Genomic DNA, 18,979 nt, shown 5'->3' with positions numbered 1-18,979 from the left:
ATAAACGGCTGCATCAGACCAGCAGCTGATGTGGAACATTGTTCAGCCTTGTTGATTGCGACCTCCTCGCTCCTCGCTCTTGTTCCCTTACGCCTTCCCCGATACCGTCCCTTGTTCCCACGATCTGTACCTCTTTATGATCATCGACCTCTTGCCTGTGTACCGACCTTGCCTTTTGGATTCTCCCTGTAACGACGTTTGCACCTTGAAGACTAATCTCTCTTGGATTTCCCTGATTACACCACGTATACCGCTCTGCACTTGGGTCCGCTGCTTCCTTCCGGAACCAGACATGGCAGAAGGTTCCGCCTCAAATACGGACCCAGCGGAGCTGAACCGTCTACAGGCGGTGTTGGACTCTCGTGAAGCACGCACGGAAGGAATAGAACAGACGCTCTACAACCTCAACACCTCCTACAACGAAACGGTAAGCGCGCTGAACACGTCGCGAGCACTCATGCCGCCCATCGTGAAACGCGCAGCCGGTCCTGCAACAACTCGCCGAGCACAACGCCATCTCTACCACGCATTTTCCACTTGTCTCCCCCCACCCGCTTTGACGGGACCCCGGCTCACTGTGAAGGTTTCTTGTTTCAATGCGAACTCGTTTTTTCCAGTATGCCCCCTGTTTACAGCACCGAACAGAGCCGAATCACCTACATACTCTCCCTGCTCACGGGCAGAGCGCTTGATTGGGCGACAGCAGTCTGGACAAATGACTCACCCAGCACATATTCTCAGTTCAGGAGCCGTTTCCTTGCAGTTTTCGGACTGGTTCACCCTGAAGAACACCTGAGTGAAAAACTTATGGACTTACAACAAGGTAACCGACCCATGGCAGAGCACGCCATAGAATTCTGTACCCTTGCGGAGCGCAGCTGTTGGGGCGAGAAAGCTTTGTTAGTTGGTTTTCACCATCTAAACCCACGCATCTGCAAAGAAATGGCGTTCCGGGGAGAAAGATGGACCATAGATCGGTTCATAGAAACCGCTGTTGCCTTGGATCACCAGATCTGAATCCAAGAACCAGTTTCAGAACCTGCCCCAGAAAACTCCTGTCTCGCTCAGGAGGAAGCAGAGAATACAAAAGCACCTGTGTCTCTACTGCGGTGACCCCGGCCACTTCCGTCTCCAGTGCCCTGTCCGCCCTGAGGCCAAGGTGAGTGGAACCCTTTGTTGTAACCGCCTCGCTGTACCTGTTATGTTGTCGTGGGGCTCAGGGCAGGTAAAGACTCAAGCCATAGTCGATTCGGGAGCAGCAGGGTGCTTCATGGACGTTGGCTTTGCTCGGGTGCATAGCATTCCCTTCAAACCCATTGAGAGGTGTCTCAAAGTGAAAGCCCTGGATGGCCAGCCCCTAGGGAGAGGTTTTGTGGACCACCGGACGGCACCAGTGACCGTGAGTGTGGGGGTATGTCACCAAGAAATGTCACAATTAATTTTTGATTACGCCTCCGGAGTTTCCCCTGATTCCAGGGTTCCCCTGGCTCTCCCACCATGATCCTGTTTTTCAGTGGAGTACTGGGGAGTTGGTGGCTTGGGGACCCCAATGTGAGAGGACCTGCTTGAAGTTACCTTGCTGAGCTGTGTCCATAGAGAGCTCAGAATCCGCCCCACAGGTGCCAGTTCCCCCCGAGTATCAGGATCTGGCCGAAGTTTTCAGCAAAAGGCAAACATCCGAGCTACCACCGCATCGCCCGTGGGACTGTGCAATCAACCTCCTGCCAGGTACCACGCCTCCTTGCAGTCGCATTAGCAAATAGCCTTGCAAAAGTATATCACCGAAGCATTAGAAGCAGGAATAATACGTCCATCCATGTCCCCAGCGTCTTCCGGGTTTTTTTTCATAGAAAAAAAAGATGGGGGGCTGCGCCCGTGTATTGACTATCGGGGGCTGAATAGCATTACCGTGAAATACCCACATCCCCTACCTTCGATCACGGCTGTCCTAGAGAACATCCAGCAGGCAGAGTGGTTCACGAAGCTAGACCTGAAAAGTGCATATAATCTGGTCCGTATCCGGGAGGGTGATGAATGGAAGACTGCTTTCAGTACCACCCTTGGTCATTACGAATACCTGGTTATGCCTTTTGGTCTTGCGAACGCACCCAGCGTCTTCCAGGCGTTTGTGAATCATGTGCTCGGGGACATGATCAACAATGGCGTCCTTGTATACCTTGACGATATCTTGATCTATTCTGATACGTTGGCCAGGCATGTACTGACTGTCAGACAGGTGCTCCAGCGACTGTTGCAGAACAGATTATATGTGAAGTTGGAGAAGTGTGAGTTCCACAAGAAGCAGGTCTCCTTCTTAGGGTTCATCCTCACCCGAGACGGCATTGCTATGGATCCCAGAAAAGTCCAGACCATCCAGCAATGGCCTCGCCGGACCACCACTAAGGCTCTTCAGCAGTTTTTGGGGTTCTCGAATTTTTACCGTCGGTTCATCAGGAACTTCAGTGCGATCGTCGCCCCGTTGACGGCGCTTACCGCAAGTAAAACACCTCGTCTCCCGTGGGCAGCTGTAAGACGACACCTCCTAGAATCTCAAACCCGGATCAAGCATGAAGCCGATCGACATCGATGGCCCCTCTCCCTCACACCAGGACAGAGGGTATAGTTATCAACCCGGGGTCTCCAAGGACCCTACATGTCGAAGAAACTCAGCCCAAAGTACATCGGACCCTTCAAGATTACCCGCAAAGTAACCCCGGTCTTGTATCGCCTGCAACTTCCCCAACATCTACGAACACTTCCAACGTTCCACGTGTCATTCCTCAAGCCCTTGGCCACCTCACTACACCAGCTAGCAACAGCGCCGCCGGCCCCGATACACCTGCCTGACGGTGGCGCACCGACTTATGCCGTAAGGGCGCTCTTGGATTCCCGCGGAGCGGTCCTTCAGTATCTGGTAGATTGGGAAGGATACGGGCCGGAGGAACGTTGCTGGGTGGCGGCACAAAACATCCTGGATCCAAGCCTCATCGCTGACTTCCACAGGAGTCATCCGGATTGGCCCGCACCCCGGCCTCGAGGCCGTCCCCCTGGTCGCCCTCGAGTGTTAGGGGCCGCTCCTGGGGGCGTACTGCCATGCCCACACCCTCGAGCCGACATGGAACACCTGGGCCGCAGCACAGACTGGGGCATAAACGGCTGCATCAGACCAGCAGCTGATGTGGAACGTTGTTCAGCCTTGTTGATTGCGATCTCCTCGCTCCTCGCTCTTGCTCCCTTACGCCTTCCCCGATACCGTCCCTTGTTCCCACGACCTGTACCTCTTTATGATCATCGACCTCTTGCCTGTGTACCGACCTCGCCTTTTGGATTCTCCCTGTAACGACGTTTGCACCTCGAAGACTAATTGCCTGTTCTTTGACCACCTCTCTTGGATTTCCCTGAACACACCACGTATACCGCTCTGCACTTGGGTCCGCCACTTCCTTCCGGAACCAGACATGGCGCAGTTAGTTTATTTCCTTCACTATAAGCACCGATGTTCATTACACAAGTAACTGTATAAAACTTTACCAGAATATCGACAATTCCTAATCACCTTCCTAGTAGTTTTTTGTTTTTTTTGAGATACATATAAACATTTATGTTACAACACATGCTATGTAAAGGATTGATCTGAGCATGATCATGAACATTTATACCTTATGGGCATGAACATTTATACCTTTCATGAACTCAATGGATCATGGACGAAGTGACTCCAGAAGATACTGTCACGCCCGCCGGTCAATCAGCACCACCTGCAGCTCATCAGAGGAACACTGGATAAAAAGGCACCCCGGAAGCTCTTCCCTGGAGGTTCTTGCCTTGGAGCATGTGTTTTTGTTTTACCCTGCTTTGTGGACTCTACTTCCTGTGTTTGGTTTCCTGGTTCCTTTATCCTTCACTTGACTTTTCTGACTATGATTCTGTTAGCCCCTTTGGATGATGTTTGCTCCTTGCCTAATCCTAGCCAGTCCCTTCACTACTCTTTTGCTTCATCCCTGTGGCTTAATAAAAACCCTAAGAGCACTGCACTTGGCTTTCTTCAGATGTCTGAGGAAGTGGAGACGTTGATGGGCCTTTTTGATGGTTGATGCTGTGTGCTCAGTACATGTGAGTTTGGCACTGAGGGTGACCCCTAGGAATTTCAAGCTGTTGACTGTTTCTACAATGTCCCCTCCTATGTAGATGGGTGCATGAACTGTATTCTGTTTCCTGAAATCAATCACCAGCTCCTTAGTTTTACTGACATTGAGAGACAGGTTGTTGTCCTGGCACCACTCTCCCAGGAGCCTCACCTCCTCTCTGTAGGCCGTCTCATCGTTGTTGGTGATGAGACCCACAATGGTGGTACCGTCAGCAAACTTTATGATGGTGTTGGAACTGTGCCTGGCCACACAGTCATGTGTGAACAAGGAATATAGCACCAGGCTCAGGACGCTTCCATGTTGAGTGCCAATGCTGATGGTCAGTGGGGAGGAGGTATTTCTGCCAATCTGCACACGCTGGGGTCTGTCGGTGAGGAAATCCAGGATCCAGTTACACAATGTGGCACTCAGTCCCAGACCTAGTAGTTTGTGGATCAGCTTGGTTAGGATGACAGTGTTGAGTGCTGGGCTATAGTCCACAAATAATAGAATTGCAAAGCAGTTTTTATTGTCCAGGTGAGCCAGAGTGGTGTGAAGTGTGCGTGATATTGTGTCTTCAGTGGCTCTGTTGTGGCGGTAGGCAAACTGCAGTGGGTCCAAAGTGTCAGGGATGGTGTCCTTAATGTGTACCAGTACCAGCCTCTCAAAGCATTTCATTGCAATGGGGGTTAGTGTCACTGGGCAATAGTCATTAAGGCAGCTCACTTTGTTTGTCTTAGGAACAGGGATAATGGTGGTGTTTTTGAAACAGGTGGGTACAGCTGCCCTTTTTAAGGAGGTGTTAAAGAAGACAGTAGCTAGTTGCTCGCTGCATGTTTTTAAAACTCGCCCTGAAATTCCGTCTGAACCAGCAGCTTTGTGGATGTTGATTCGGCTAAAAGTTTTTCTCACTTGTGCCACAGAGACAGTGAGACTGGAAGTCTTCACTGGAGACAGTGAAGCAGTGCTGTGGGAATTCGCACTGGGGAGTCCTTGTTCGCAAACTCAAAATGGCCATGAAACACGTTCAGTTTGTCAAGGAGAGACGCAGAGACGCCTGTCAATGTTCGCGTCTGTGCTTTATAGTCTGTTCAAGTTTGGATTCCCTGCCACAACCTACGTGTGTCTTGTGTGCAGTTAAACTCTGATTCTACCCTTCTGCTGTATTCTCATTTCGTGCTGGCAATGGCTTTGCGGAGCTCGTACTTACAGTTCTTGTGGCGTCTCCGGACTGAAACGCGCGGGTACGCGCGGGGATCTTATTTATGATTTCGGCGGTAATACACGGTTTTTGGTTAGGGAATGAGCGGACTGTTTTATGGAGTATGCAGACACTAACACAGTACCGGATGAAGTCCGTGAGCACTGTGGCATACTTGTCCAGATTGGAGGATGAGTTTCTGAACCTGTCCCACTCTACAGAGTTGAAGCAGAGTCCTGGAGCCTTTCCTCCACTTCTGGTGTCCAGCGCTGTGCAGTGTGCATCACAGGTTCCTCTGGTGTCAGTTTCTGCTTATAGACAGGTAGACCGGGAGCAGCAAAATCGAGGCGTGATCTGACTGCCCGTAGTGTGGACGCAACAGGGAGTGGTACACACCTTTGTGTGAAGTGTAGCAGTGGTCGAGGGTGTATGAGCCTCTGGTGGGACAGGAGATGTGCTGATAGTATTTTGGGTACACATTCCTGAAGTCGGCTTGGTTAAAGTCACCAGAGATAATGAACAGGCTATCTGGGTGCTTGTTCTCGTACTTAGTGATGACGTGGTACAGTGCGTTCAGAGCGCTGTGTGTGTTCCCTTGGGGCGGGATGTAAACTGCGGCCATGAGCACAGCCGAGAACTCCCTGGGCAGGTGGAATGGTCGGCATTTGATCGGAAGGCATTCAAGGTCCGGAGTGCAGTTCTGTGCAATCACAGTCGTACACCAAGCGTCGTTAATAAGAAAGCATATGCCCCCTCCTCTCTTTTTTCCCCTATGAATCAGTCCGATCTGCACGGTAGATTGAGAAGCCCTCGGGCTGGACCGCATGGGCTGGCGTGCTGGTGGTGAGCCACATCTCCGTAAAGCAGAATTATAGGGGGTGTGGTGGCGCAGTGGGTTTGGCCTGTCCCTGCTCTGTGGCAGGTCTGGGGTTCGAGTTCTGCTTGGGGTGCCTTGTGACAGACTGGCGTTACATCCTGGGTGTGTCCCCACACCCTGTGTTGCTGGGTTAGGCTCCAGCTTGCCATGACCCCACTCGGGACAAGCAGTTTCAGTCAGTGTGTGTGTGTGTGTGTGTGTGTGTGTGTGTGTGTGTGTGAGTGTATTTTCATATGAAAATCATATTTTCTGGTCTTCATTATATTATTTATCATATTTAGTATTTTCCTTTACATATTATTTTGAACTCTATGCTGTAGATAGCTCTAGAATACAGAATGCCATTGTAACTTGATTATTTTTCACAGACCAGGTGTATAGGCTGAGGCTTCGATAAGTAAGTTTCAAGCTGTGTGAAAAGATGCAACAGCATGTGCAGGGGGGGAAATTGCAAACACACGGGACACAAGCAGGAGACACAGGACTGTGTTCACATCAGTGCGGCCGTACGTCTTTTGAGATGTGTGTGCATAGACCTGTGATAATTTCTTGTGAAATCTAACAGAATAGTAATAAAATCTTTTTAAGCTTTATTGTGACTCATCATTCAGACTCCAAAGAACCTCAGATTGTTTTAAAAAGTCAATTTCAACATGAAGTTCTCCCAGTTAGAGACATATTCAGAGGGCTTTACTTTTTAAAGTAAGAAAGTGGAATCTAGATTGAAGATTATTTAATCTCCTTAAAATTACAAACCCCATTTCCTGAAAAGTTGGTATATTTTCTAAAATGCAATAAAAGCAAGAACCTGCTATTTGTTAATTCTCTTTATTTAACTGACAAAAGCACAAAAAAGATTTTCAGTGTTTTCACTGAGCAACTTAATTGCATTTTGTATATGTAAACAAATTTAGAGTTTGATGCCTGCAACATACAGAGGCATGTTTACCATCATGTTACATCACCTTTCATTTTAATTACACTTTTTAATTCTTTGGGAACTGAGAATGCTAATTGTTGCACTTTGCAAGTGGAATTTTCATCCATTCTTGCGTGATACAAGAGTTCAACTGCTCTACAGTCAGGATCAAGAAAATTTATAGATGGCAGATTTTTGTTTTTATTCTACTTTAGAAAATATCTCTACCTTTCCTGGAAATGGTCTTTGTATTTTTCTCCTTAAAATCCCACATTAAAAAAATTCACAAAGTTTAAAGTCATGTGAAAAATGTGTCAAGAACACAAGAATTTCGCACTATAAGTCCTGAGAAACATTTTATTTGCAGATGTTGACATGTCCAGTAGATAGTCTAGTCACACTTGGGGGACGAGATTAGTCATGATGACCTCTATACTCCAATCTCCACATTGTGCTGGAAACTTGGACAACGTCTGTGTGCACTGTCAAAGCTCTGGTTACCAAGTTCCTTTCAAAGAGCTTTAGAGGGAACTTTACCCATCATGTGCTTTCTGGTGTTCTTCTCTGGTTTAAACAGTAAAATAAAACATTTAGGAACAAATATACACATGACCAAACTTAAACTGGAGGATATTATAGCAAAGATCTCAACAGCTACAGTGAACTTGCCCGGTGAGCTGACATAGGCCGGGATAAAGGTGATCCACACCGCACAGAATATGAGCATGCTGAATGTGATGAATTTGGCTTCGTTGAAGTTGTCGGGCAGCTTCCTGGCCAGGAAAGCCAGTACAAAGCACATGAGAGAGAGGAGACCAATGTAGCCCAACACAGCCCAGAAGCCCACGGCTGAGCCCACGTCACACTCGAGAATGATCTTGTCTTTGTAGTACTTCATGTTCTTGTTGGGGAAAGGAGGGGATAATGTTAACCAGAGCACACAAATGAGGACCTGTACGAAAGTGAATGCAAGAACACTGAGTCTCTGTTGTGGAGGTCCAAACCATTTCATGACATTGCTGCCTGGAAGTGTAGCCCTGAAGGCCATCAACACCACTATCGTTTTGCCCAGAACACAAGAGATGCAGAGGACAAAGGTGACCCCGAACACTGTGTGACGCAGCATGCAGGACCACTGAGAGGGCTGGCCGATGAAAGTGAGAGAGCAAAGGAAACACAGGGTGAGCGAGAAGAGCAGCAGGAAGCTCAGCTCTGAGTTGTTGGCCCTCACAATAGGAGTGTCCTTATGCAGGTAAAACACAGCTGCGATGGCAATGGCAAGACATGCTCCAACCACTGAGCTTGCAGCCAGAATGATTCCAAGATATTCGCTGAATGAGAGGAACTCTATGGGCTTTGGGATGCAGGCGTCTCCCTAAGTCACGTCTCTGTAAAGCAGAAAACGCAGCAGTTCCGTAAGTCTCTTGGGAGTTTAAGTCGCTCTCTGGGATCGTCTAGTTTGTTGTCGCGAGACTGAATGTTGGACAGGAAAATGCTGGGCATCGGAGGTCATAGCCCGAGGTGTTTTGCTTTCACCTGTACGCTGGCCCTGTGGCCCCGTTTCCGAGCTCGCGTCTTTTGAGTGGTCCCAGGTGGGTCGCGGTTATGATGCTCGTGGCAGAGCAAAGGTAGTGAGTTCAGTTCTCTTATGCTAAGAATTGCGTCTAATTGCACTGTTTCACTTATTTGCGGAAGTGTTTGGCTGTCAAAAGTAATAAGAGAGTAAACTGGGTGGAGGGATAGTGACACAAACGAAATAATATACACTGTACTAACAAGTCTGCGAGGAGAAGCAATCAACACATCGCCTCGTGCCGGCGCCATGTTAAGGAGCATTTGTTATAGAGGTGGATGCCTCATTAGTGGGGGTAGGGGCGGTCCTTTCCCAGAGGCAAGGGAACTCTCCAAAAATGTTCCCCTGCACATACTTCTCCCGCAAGCTGTCCCTGGCTGAGCAGAATTACAACATTGGCAACCACGAGCTGCTGGCCATCAAGCTTCCATTGGAGGAGTGGCGGCACTGGCTAGAGCGCGCCGTCCATCCCTTTCTGGTGTTAACTGACCACCAGAACTGAGAATGCCTCTGATAAGTACATCGATTCTACCCCCGTCAGGCTCGTTGGGCTTTGTTCTTCACTCGGTTTGACTTCAGTATCCTACCTTCCCGGTTCCAAGAACACCAAAGCCGATGCCCTGTCCCAGAGTTATGATCCAGAACCTGCAACTGAACCCCCCAAACTAATTCTACCCAGAATTACGTGGTGGCATTGATCAAGTGGAAAATTTTTGAGGTGCTACAGGAGGTCCAGGCAATCAAAGCAGGACTGCTGGACAAACCCGCAGGTAAGGAGTACGTGCCAACCAGCATGAGGACCTCCCTGTTGCAATAGGCCCACGACTCCCCCAGTGGCAGGGCATCCAGGAGTCCGTCGGTCTCTCTCTCTCCTACAGGAGTGATTCTGGTGGCACTTCATGTTGGACGACGTCCACGAATATGTGGAAGCCTGTTCCACATGCACCCATTCCAAAACCTCAACCCTGAAGCTGGCTGGACTACTGGAACCCCTGCCTATGCCCTCACGCTTGTGGTCTCATGTCACCATGGACTTCCTAGTTGACCTTCCCCTGTCCAACGGTAAGATGACTATCCTCACCTTGGTGACCGGTTCTCGAAGGCATGTCAACTGATCCCTTTCCCCAAGTTGCCGATGGCCTGGGAGATGTCTGAAGACTTATTCCAGCAGATGTTTCAGCTGTTCGGACTGCCTGAAAACCTCGTGTCAGACAGGGGGCTACAGTTCACGTCCCAAGTCTGGAGGGTCTTTTGGGACAAACTAGGGGTACAGGTAACCCTAACTTCAGGCTACCATCCACAGGCCAACGGCTAGGTCAAGCGACTACAATAGGACATTTATAAGTATGTCCAGTCATACTGTGGACAGACATAGTCTGCCCCGGGCGGAAGATGCCCATAATGCTCTATCACACACATCCATGGGACTCTTACCCTTTCAATGCGTCCTGAGATACCAGCCTACCCTGTTTCCATAACAGGCCACCCTGAGTCAGGTGCCTGCGGTGGACAACTGGTACCGGGAAAGTGGTGAGGCCTGGAGTTCAGTCTGGGACCATCTCCAGGAGTGCACCACACAGTACAAGAGACAGGCAGACCAGCACCGTCGTACCCTGTCTTTCCTGCCTGGACAACGGGTCTGGTTTTCCACCAGCAACCTGAAACGGTGGCTGCCATTAAGGCAGCTCACTCCCCATTTTATTGAACCCTACAAGGTACTCCGCTGGGTTACTCCTGTCACCTACCAACCCACCGAAATCAGCCAGCCCAGACAACATCTCTGGACGCGTACTTAGAACCTGCTCATCGGTGCTAGCTGATGTCTTTACCGATATATTCAATCTGTCCCTTGCACAAGCCTCAATTCCCACCTGCTTAAAGAGGACCAGTATCCTGCCGCTGCCAATAAACATCAAAGCATCCTGCCTCAATGACTACCGACCCATTGCACTGACTCCAATAGTGATGAAGTGCTTCGAGAGAATCATCTTAAGGTTCATCCAGACCATCACTCCGGACACTCTAGACCCACTCCAGTTCACATCCAGACAGAAGAAATCCACAGAGGATGCCTTCAGCACAACAATATACACTGCATTCACCCACCTGGAAAACGAGGACAGCTATGTTCGAATGCTGTTTATTGATTACAACTCAGCATTCAACACAGTGATACCTTTGAAGCTCATCAACAAGCTTTACAATCTTGGTGTGCCACCCACCCTCTGCAACTGGGTTCTGGACTTTCTAACGGGCAGACCCCAGTCCGTTAGAATTGGGAACCACACGTCCAGGTCAATTACCGTAAACACAGGAACCCTGCAGGGCTGCGTGCTGAGCCCCATGCTCTACGCACTCTTCACCCATGATTGTGTGGCCTCTCAGAACAACACCAGCATCATCAAATTTGCTGAGAACACGACAGTCATTGGACTGATAACGGGAGGCAATGAGGCGGCATACAGTGGCTGACCTAGTGAAGTGGTGCCACGACAACAATCTCTCCCTCAACGTCAACAAAACAAAGAAGTTGATAGTTGATCCATGGAGAAGGAGGGAGCAACACTCATCACTGCATATTGGTGAGACAGTGGTGGAGAGAGTGAGCAGCTTCAGATTCCTGGGTGTTCACATTACTGAAGATCTCACCTGGTCTCACAACACTACACATCTGGTCAAGAAATCACGCCAATGTCTGCACTTCTTGAGAAGGCAGAGGAAATTTGGGATGCCAAACTGAATCCTCAGAAGCTTCTATAGGTGTGCAGTCAAGAGCATCCTCACCAGCTCTATCACATTGTGGTTTGGAAGCTGCACAGTACAGGATCATAAGGCACTACAGTGAGTGGTGAAAGCTGCTCAAACCATATCTGAAACATCCTTACCATCACTGGAGAGCCTGTACCAGGCCAGAACCACCAGGAGACCCATTAACATCATCAAGGACAATAGTCACTCCTAGCACAGCCTTTTTACACCATTACCATCAGGCAGACGCTACAAGAGTGTTAAAGCCAGAACTTCAAGGCTGAAGAACAGTTTTTACTCACAGGCCCTCAGGCTTGTGAACAACACCCATCCACTGCCTCTCCACCCATCACGGCAGACACAGATTATCCTCTGAGCCTGAGAGGTGTCAATTACCCCCCATCCCGCCTACACGCACATACAAATCCACAATGCCAATAACATCAGAGACCACAGACTACCTCCGCATACCTTGCACACACAAATACACAGCCCCTTTCAACTGCGAATTGACCCAATCTACCTCTGCAGGACTTTGCACATGTACTTCTTCCATGTTTACATTGCGGACTGCACACTTTATATACGTATATAACTTTGTTTTTTGGATTTTTACACTAATAGTAATTTTTGTAAATGTGTGATTTTTTGCACTAATAGTAATGTTTGTAATTTGTGATTTATGCCTTGTGTTTTTCTTTCCAGATGTGCTTACAATTGATTTCATAGGGTCCTGAGAGGTTTCACAGCATAAGAATTTCATTGTATGGTGTAACTCTTTGCTGTACACATGACGATAAACTCTTGAATCTTGAATCTTCAGTTGCCTTTGGGCATGAGCGTCCACTCTACTTTCCATGCGTCCTTGTTCAAACCCTGCAGCACCTCACTCCTCCAGCCGTCCGGTAGCGATGCGCCTCGTCCGCCAGTGCAGGTGGATGGGGAGCCAGCTTACACAGTGTGGGCCCTGTTGGACTCCAGGCACAGACAGGTGTATTCAGCACTGTGTGATTTCCTGTAAACCTTCACTGTTTCTATTGATTTTTGTATTTTGTGCTCTGGAAGCAATTGTTTTCATTCCATTATTTACATCTCATAGGAGCTGTAACAAAGCTTGCAATTACTGATTTCACTAATACTCTTCCCTAAAACAGCTTGCAGTAATTTGTAGATCTAGGGGATTTTTTACTGTGTAACTCAGGGTAGGCTCCTTCATAAAGAAGGGGGTGGGATTTGAACCTACATTTTTCAGGCAGAAAGTAGTACCAACCACTACATTTCCTGCTGGCTTATTATCAAAATTCATAATTAAAAATGCTACCAATGCAAAAAATAACTCTTGCAATGCTTACATATAACTCCACCACATGCAGCACAGCGAAAATACACATAACCAGTGCAAAAAGGACATATTCTTTCTGTGACTGGCATGAAGTACTGTGTAAAAGAAGATTATATTGGCTAGTCTGAAGGCAGCCAGGTACTTACAGGTATCTTTAGGTGAGCCTTGTGGAAAACAAAGCCCCGCCACACAAACCTCACCTCTATACTGCTAGGAGGCAGCTGCAGCAGAATGTGCCATTGGGACGGAACCAGAGAGACCTGTGACTGAGGCCACATCACTCCCAACCTCATCTGACCCCATCTGAAGGAGATGGACTTTGTTGTTCTCCTGTTGGATTTCTGAACACCATGAAACCTCTGTAAACAAACAAGCTCATTACATTTAACATTTATATATTTTACATGACAAGAAGGTGCGGTGGCGCAGTGGGTTGGACCAGCTCCTGCTCTCCAGTGGGTCTGGGGTTCAACTCCTGCTTGGGGTGCCTTGCGATGGACTGGCGTCCCCTCCCCCTCTGGCCTTACGTCCTGTGTTGCTGGGTAGGCTCCGCGACCCCGTACGGGAGAAGTGTGTGTGTGTGTGTATATATATATTTTACATGACCATTCATATTATTCATTTAGCAAACATTTTTATTCAAAGTAACATACAGCTCAGCAAATATAAAAGTGTATTTTACCAACAGCAAGAGAGACATAGACAAACTCATAAGACCCAGGTTCAAGTTCTACTCCCACGACTGAAGACTAAGGTACTTATTGTCACGCTGACGGAGGGAATAGAGCGATGGACTGAAGTGCAGTGCTCGTGGTTCTTTTATTGAACAGTGGGGATCAGGCAAAAGAGTAGTCGGAGGACAGGCAAGGGTCGAGCGATGAGCAGACGTAGTCCGAAGGTGAGAAACAAGAACTGTAGTCAACAAGGCAAGGATCAAAAACCAGGGAAGCAAACACACAAGGGATAAGGAAAGTGCACAGGAACTCAGCACAGCGATGTCTCTTTGGGAGGCTCTGCATCGAAGAGCTTCGAGGACACCCTTTTACGCTGGGCGCCCTTGATCGGCACCAGGTGTCGCTGAGGGACCGGTGGATGAGGGCATGACACATTCTGAATTCATGCAGTAAACACTGCCCATATATGTATGTATGTGGTTCATATATGTATGTGGTAAATGACCACTGGAATATATTAACAAGAACTAAAAACTTTGGAAGTGTGAATGGCGGAGGCAGGTATTTTGCAAACCATGTGGAAAATTTTGATTAAACCTTAAAAAGCTGCAACAAAACACCTTTAAAAATGTCAGCATTTTCTTCAAACAAAAACTGCAAGAAAATGTGTAGCATTTAGTTATGTCATTAAGATTTCTTTGTGTAGTGTAAAATATTTTTTGAATTCAGGAGAGAATTCTTGCAAAGTTCCCACAATGATGCGAAAAGCGTGACTCTGACTGTGTGGGAAAATCAGGTCTCCACCATGGTATAGTGCGTCACTCCAATAGGATGCCTTGAACCACTGACAACGCCCAAGTTGTAACTGCCCCTTATTCACCCACCCACCATATTCTTGCTGGTGGGAGGGGTAAGGTGTGGGGATATAGTATTTATACCTGGGGACGAGCCCTGTCCTGCCCGGTTGGAGTCATCGTTCAGTGGCAGCAGTGATGTGGACTGTGGCCATTGTTGTCCTCTTGGTGGTCGTCCTTCCCAATACCAATATTGTTGCCCTCCAGGGCTCATCGGGGCTTGGGTGCAAGCTGCTGGAAGGTTCTGTCCAAGCTGTACTGACAAAGCCTGGAGACTTCATAATCGGAGGTGTATTCATAATACACACCTCCCTGAAAACGACAGAGCTCATGTTCACACATGCTCCAGAGCCACTGCAGTGCAGCGGCAGGTTAGTGACACCTCAGGGAGTATTGTTTTTTCTCCAATAAGGAGGAATGTCATGTTATTGGCTATGGCACATTTTCAACAAGGTAATGTGAACTTCAAGGGTAAAGCTGCAGTGTTTTGCCATGACTCCACTTTGCTGTTATTGTTGTACAACAGTTTTGATTTCAGAGAGCTGCACTTTGCCCGAGCCATGACCTTTGCCACTGAGGAAATCAACAACAGCACAGAACTGCTGCCTGGGATCAGGCTTGGATACCAGATCTACGACTCCTGTGCCTCCGTGTCACTGGCCACAAAAGCCGCTTTCCAGCTGATCAATGGCCTGGAGTCAACCTTCTCTCTCAGTGCACCATGCTACAAGTCCGCCACGGTTTCTGCCATTGTGGCTGAGTCTGGTTCCACAACTTCCATTGCTATGGCCCGAGTCCTCAGCCCCTTTGGCATCGCTCAGGTGAGCTTGCTCAGCACCTCGTCTTATTGTCTCAACTAATCTTTGAGTTTAGAGTTTCAGCTTCATAGTAACTATAAAGTCACAGCATGTTGTGCAGTGCACAGTTTTCCAGATGATTTAAATGCAGAACTCCAAGTCCATCAAGTGTGTTTCAATATGATCTCAGCCATGCATCCTCTTTACTCTCTTAGTAGTGCTGTTGTGTGTGATCAGACGCATCTGAACAGTTGCCCACCGTGCCCCCCTTTCTTTGGTGTTCCGTAGGTGAGCCACTTTGCCACCTGTGCCTGCCTGAGCAACAAGCAGCAGTACCCTACCTTTTCCAGGACTATTCCCAGTGACCAATTTCAGGCAGCAGCTCTTGTCCAGCTGGTCAAGCACTTTGGCTGGACATGGATTGGAGTAGTGCACAGTGACTCAGACTACGGGAACAGTGGCATGGCAGCCTTTCAAGCAGCAGCTAAGACAGAGGGAATCTGTATTGAATACTCAGAAGCTTTCTACAGGACCAACCCCCTCTCACGCATTCAACGGGTGGCCGAGGTTATCCAGAGATCTACTGCTCGGGTGGTCGTGGCATTCGTTTCCACTGGTGACATGATTGTGCTGTTGAAAGAGCTGTTGGAACTCAACCTTCCTCCACTGCAGTGGGTTGGAAGTGAGTCATGGATCACCAACTCCGACATGACCCGATTTAACATTTTTCTCGGTGCTGTGGGGTTTGGCATTCGCAGAGCTGTGATACCAGGCCTACGGACTTTCCTGCTAGACCTGAGCCCAGCACAAGCATCTGCTTCACCTATCTTACGAGAATTCTGGGAACGCGCATTCAGGTGTCGTTTGGCAAGTGGTCCAGTAGGACCTGGGGAGCGAGTCTGTAATGGAAGTGAAAGTCTGCAGCAGCTGCAGAATGCCTACACGGACACATCCCAGCTGCGCATCACCAACATGGTGTATAAGGCAGTGTACGCAGTGGCACATGGCCTGCACAGCCTTGTGTGCACACAGAAGAACGGCTCCACCCTGCAATGTGACCGTGGAATGAAGCTGAACCCTTTGCAGGTGCAGCATGCTCCCGGGGTCATGTGGGTCTAACAACTGAGCGTCACATAAACCATAATGATTGTGACTGACAGCATCTTCTAACGAACTCCACTATTTTTCAGGTCCTGAAGCATATCCGTAAGGTGAACTTTACTCTTAATGGGAACCGCGTCTCCTTTGATGCCAACGGAGACCCTGTCGCTACCTACGAGCTGGTGAACTGGCAGCTGTCAGAGAACGGGCAGGTGGAGTTTGTGAATGTGGGCTACTATGACGCATCTGCACCGGAAGGGGAGCTCCTCACAATGACCAGGAACATCACATGGACAGGCGGCCTGTCAGAGGTAGAGTTCTAATTCTTTGTTTGACTGTCATTTCGCCATTTCACTTCTACATTTGCTGTGTCTTCTGCTTCAGCTATAATACCCCAGGCAAATGAACCTGAAACGGAAAATCTGAGTGTGACTGAATTGGAAATATTTTTATTGAACAACAATTTATTTGCAGTAAAACCCGCAAAGCGCTATCTCTTGATGAGTATGCTGACATGCTGCATGTCTGTGTGTATAAATCCCTGCAGGTACCCAAGTCAGTGTGCAGTGAGAGCTGTCCCCCAGGAACTCGCAAGGCTGTACAGAGAGGAAAGCCTGTCTGCTGTTACGACTGTGTGCCCTGTGCTGAGGATGAGATCAGCAACAAGACAGGTGATGGGACCTTTCAAGGTGTTTTTGTGATGCATTGTGCATTTTAGACACACTGCAGACAGGAAGAACCATGAACACAGTGCATATCAGATCAGTGGAAACCATGCTATTTCTGTTCTGCAGACTCCCTGGACTGTGTCCGCTGTCCTTCCGATGCCTGGCCCAACCCCCAGGGAGACGCCTGCATCCCAAAGCCCATCGAGTTCCTCTCATTCAGCGAGTATCTGGGAATCATTCTGGCTGCAAGCTCAGTGGTTGGAGCATGTCTTGCCATTGCCATCGCAGCTGTGTTTTACCTGCATAAGGACACTCCTATTGTGAGGGCCAACAACTCAGAGCTGAGCTTCCTGCTGCTCTTCTCGCTCACCCTCTGTTTCCTTTGCTCTCTCACTTTCATCGGCCGGCCCTCTCAGTGGTCCTGCATGCTGCGTCACACAGTGTTCGGGGTCACCTTTGTCCTCTGCATCTCTTGTGTTCTGGGCAAAACGATAGTGGTGTTGATGGCCTTCAGGGCTACACTTCCAGGCAGCAATGTCATGAAATGGTTTGGACCTCCACAACAGAGACTCAGTGTTCTTGCATTCACTTTCGTACAGGTCCTCATTTGTGTGCTCTGGTTAACATTATCCCCTCCTTTCCCCAACAAGAACATGAAGTACTACAAAGACAAGATCATTCTCGAGTGTGACGTGGGCTCAGCCGTGGGCTTCTGGGCTGTGTTGGGCTACATTGGTCTCCTCTCTCTCATGTGCTTTGTACTGGCTTTCCTGGCCAGGAAGCTGCCCGACAACTTCAACGAAGCCAAATTCATCACATTCAGCATGCTCATATTCTGTGCGGTGTGGATCACCTTTATCCCGGCCTATGTCAGCTCACCGGGCAAGTTCACTGTAGCTGTTGAGATCTTTGCTATAATATCCTCCAGTTTAAGTTTGGTCATGTGTATATTTGTTCCTAAATGTTTTATTTTACTGTTTAAACCAGAGAAGAACACCAGAAAGCACATGATGGGTAAAGTTCCCTCTAAAGCTCTTTGAAAGGAACTTGGTAACCAGAGCTTTGACAGTGCACACAGACGTTGTCCAAGTTTCCAGCACAATGTGGAGATTGGAGTATAGAGGTCATCATGACTAATCTCGTCCCCCAAGTGTGACTAGACTATCTACTGGACATGTCAACATCTGCAAATAAAATGTTTCTCAGGACTTATAGTGCGAAATTCTTGTGTTCTTGACACATTTTTCACATGACTTTAAACTTTGTGAATTTTTTTAATGTGGGATTTTAAGGAGAAAAATACAAAGACCATTTCCAGGAAAGGTAGAGATATTTTCTAAAGTAGAATAAAAACAAAAATCTGCCATCTATAAATTTTCTTGATCCTGACTGTAGAGCAGTTGAACTCTTGTATCACGCAAGAATGGATGAAAATTCCACTTGCAAAGTGCAACAATTAGCATTCTCAGTTCCCAAAGAATTAAAAAGTGTAATTAAAATGAAAGGTGATGTAACATGATGGTAAACATGCCTCTGTATGTTGCAGGCATCAAACTCTAAATTTGTTTACATATACAAAATGCAATTAAGTTGCTCAGTGAAAACACTGAAAATCTTTTTTGTGCTTTTGTCAGTTAAATAAAGAGAATTAACAAATAGCAGGTTCTTGCTTTTATTGCATTTTAGAAAATATACCAACTTTTCAGGAAATGGGGTTTGTAATTTTAAGGAGATTAAATAATCTTCAATCTAGATTCCACTTTCTTACTTTAAAAAGTAAAGCCCTCTGAATATGTCTCTAACTGGGAGAACTTCATGTTGAAATTGACTTTTTAAAACAATCTGAGGTTCTTTGGAGTCTGAATGATGAGTCACAATAAAGCTTAAAAAGATTTTATTACTATTCTGTTAGATTTCACAAGAAATTATCACAGGTCTATGCACACACATCTCAAAAGACGTACGGCCGCACTGATGTGAACACAGTCCTGTGTCTCCTGCTTGTGTCCCGTGTGTTTGCAATTTCCCCCCCTGCACATGCTGTTGCATCTTTTCACACAGCTTGAAACTTACTTATCGAAGCCTCAGCCTATACACC

The 18,979-nt window shown here is 47.8% G+C and overlaps 2 protein-coding genes across 2 annotated transcripts; one reads left to right on the top strand and one right to left on the bottom strand.

Moving 5' to 3' along the window:
- Nucleotides 1-1,216: 1,216 nt before the first annotated feature.
- On the bottom strand, nt 1,217-8,948 carry LOC114911710 (extracellular calcium-sensing receptor-like). The gene is made up of 7 exons (XM_029255897.1): nt 8,901-8,948; nt 7,662-8,478; nt 5,467-5,636; nt 5,040-5,094; nt 2,996-3,124; nt 1,576-1,646; nt 1,217-1,357 (listed from the first exon to the last, which is right to left on the bottom strand). The coding sequence occupies exons 1-7, from the start codon at nt 8,946-8,948 to the stop codon at nt 1,217-1,219; spliced, it is 1,431 nt and encodes a 476-aa protein (XP_029111730.1).
- Nucleotides 8,203-17,921, top strand: LOC108934047 (extracellular calcium-sensing receptor-like). Its single transcript, XM_029255326.1, has 7 exons — nt 8,203-8,362; nt 14,557-14,686; nt 14,842-15,136; nt 15,401-16,198; nt 16,303-16,524; nt 16,761-16,884; nt 17,008-17,921. The coding sequence occupies exons 2-7, from the start codon at nt 14,646-14,648 to the stop codon at nt 17,919-17,921; spliced, it is 2,394 nt and encodes a 797-aa protein (XP_029111159.1). The 5' UTR covers nt 8,203-8,362; nt 14,557-14,645.
- The last annotated feature ends 1,058 nt before the right edge of the window (nt 17,922-18,979 follow it).

This window comes from Scleropages formosus, chromosome 10 (assembly GCF_900964775.1).
Source record: "Scleropages formosus chromosome 10, fSclFor1.1, whole genome shotgun sequence".
Classification (NCBI taxonomy): domain Eukaryota; kingdom Metazoa; phylum Chordata; class Actinopteri; order Osteoglossiformes; family Osteoglossidae; genus Scleropages; species Scleropages formosus.
Note: the sequence above shows the minus strand (reverse complement) of the source record. Positions and strands in the feature narration are given on the sequence as shown.

Coding starts and splice junctions, on each gene's coding strand:
- LOC114911710 (XM_029255897.1), bottom strand. CDS start 8,948: ATGGCGCCGGCACGAGGCGATGTGTTGATTGCTTCTCCTCGCAGACTT. Junction 5,637..7,661: donor CACCAGAAAGCACATGATGG/GTAAAGTTCCCT, acceptor GTCTATAAGCAG/AAACTGACACCAGAGGAACC. Junction 1,647..2,995: donor TCCGGATGACTCCTGTGGAA/GTCAGCGATGAG, acceptor AACTTCGGCCAG/ATCCTGATACTCGGGGGGAA.
- LOC108934047 (XM_029255326.1), top strand. CDS start 14,646: ATGTTCACACATGCTCCAGAGCCACTGCAGTGCAGCGGCAG. Junction 14,687..14,841: donor CCACTGCAGTGCAGCGGCAG/GTTAGTGACACC, acceptor GTTGTACAACAG/TTTTGATTTCAGAGAGCTGC. Junction 16,199..16,302: donor TGAAGCTGAACCCTTTGCAG/GTGCAGCATGCT, acceptor ACTATTTTTCAG/GTCCTGAAGCATATCCGTAA.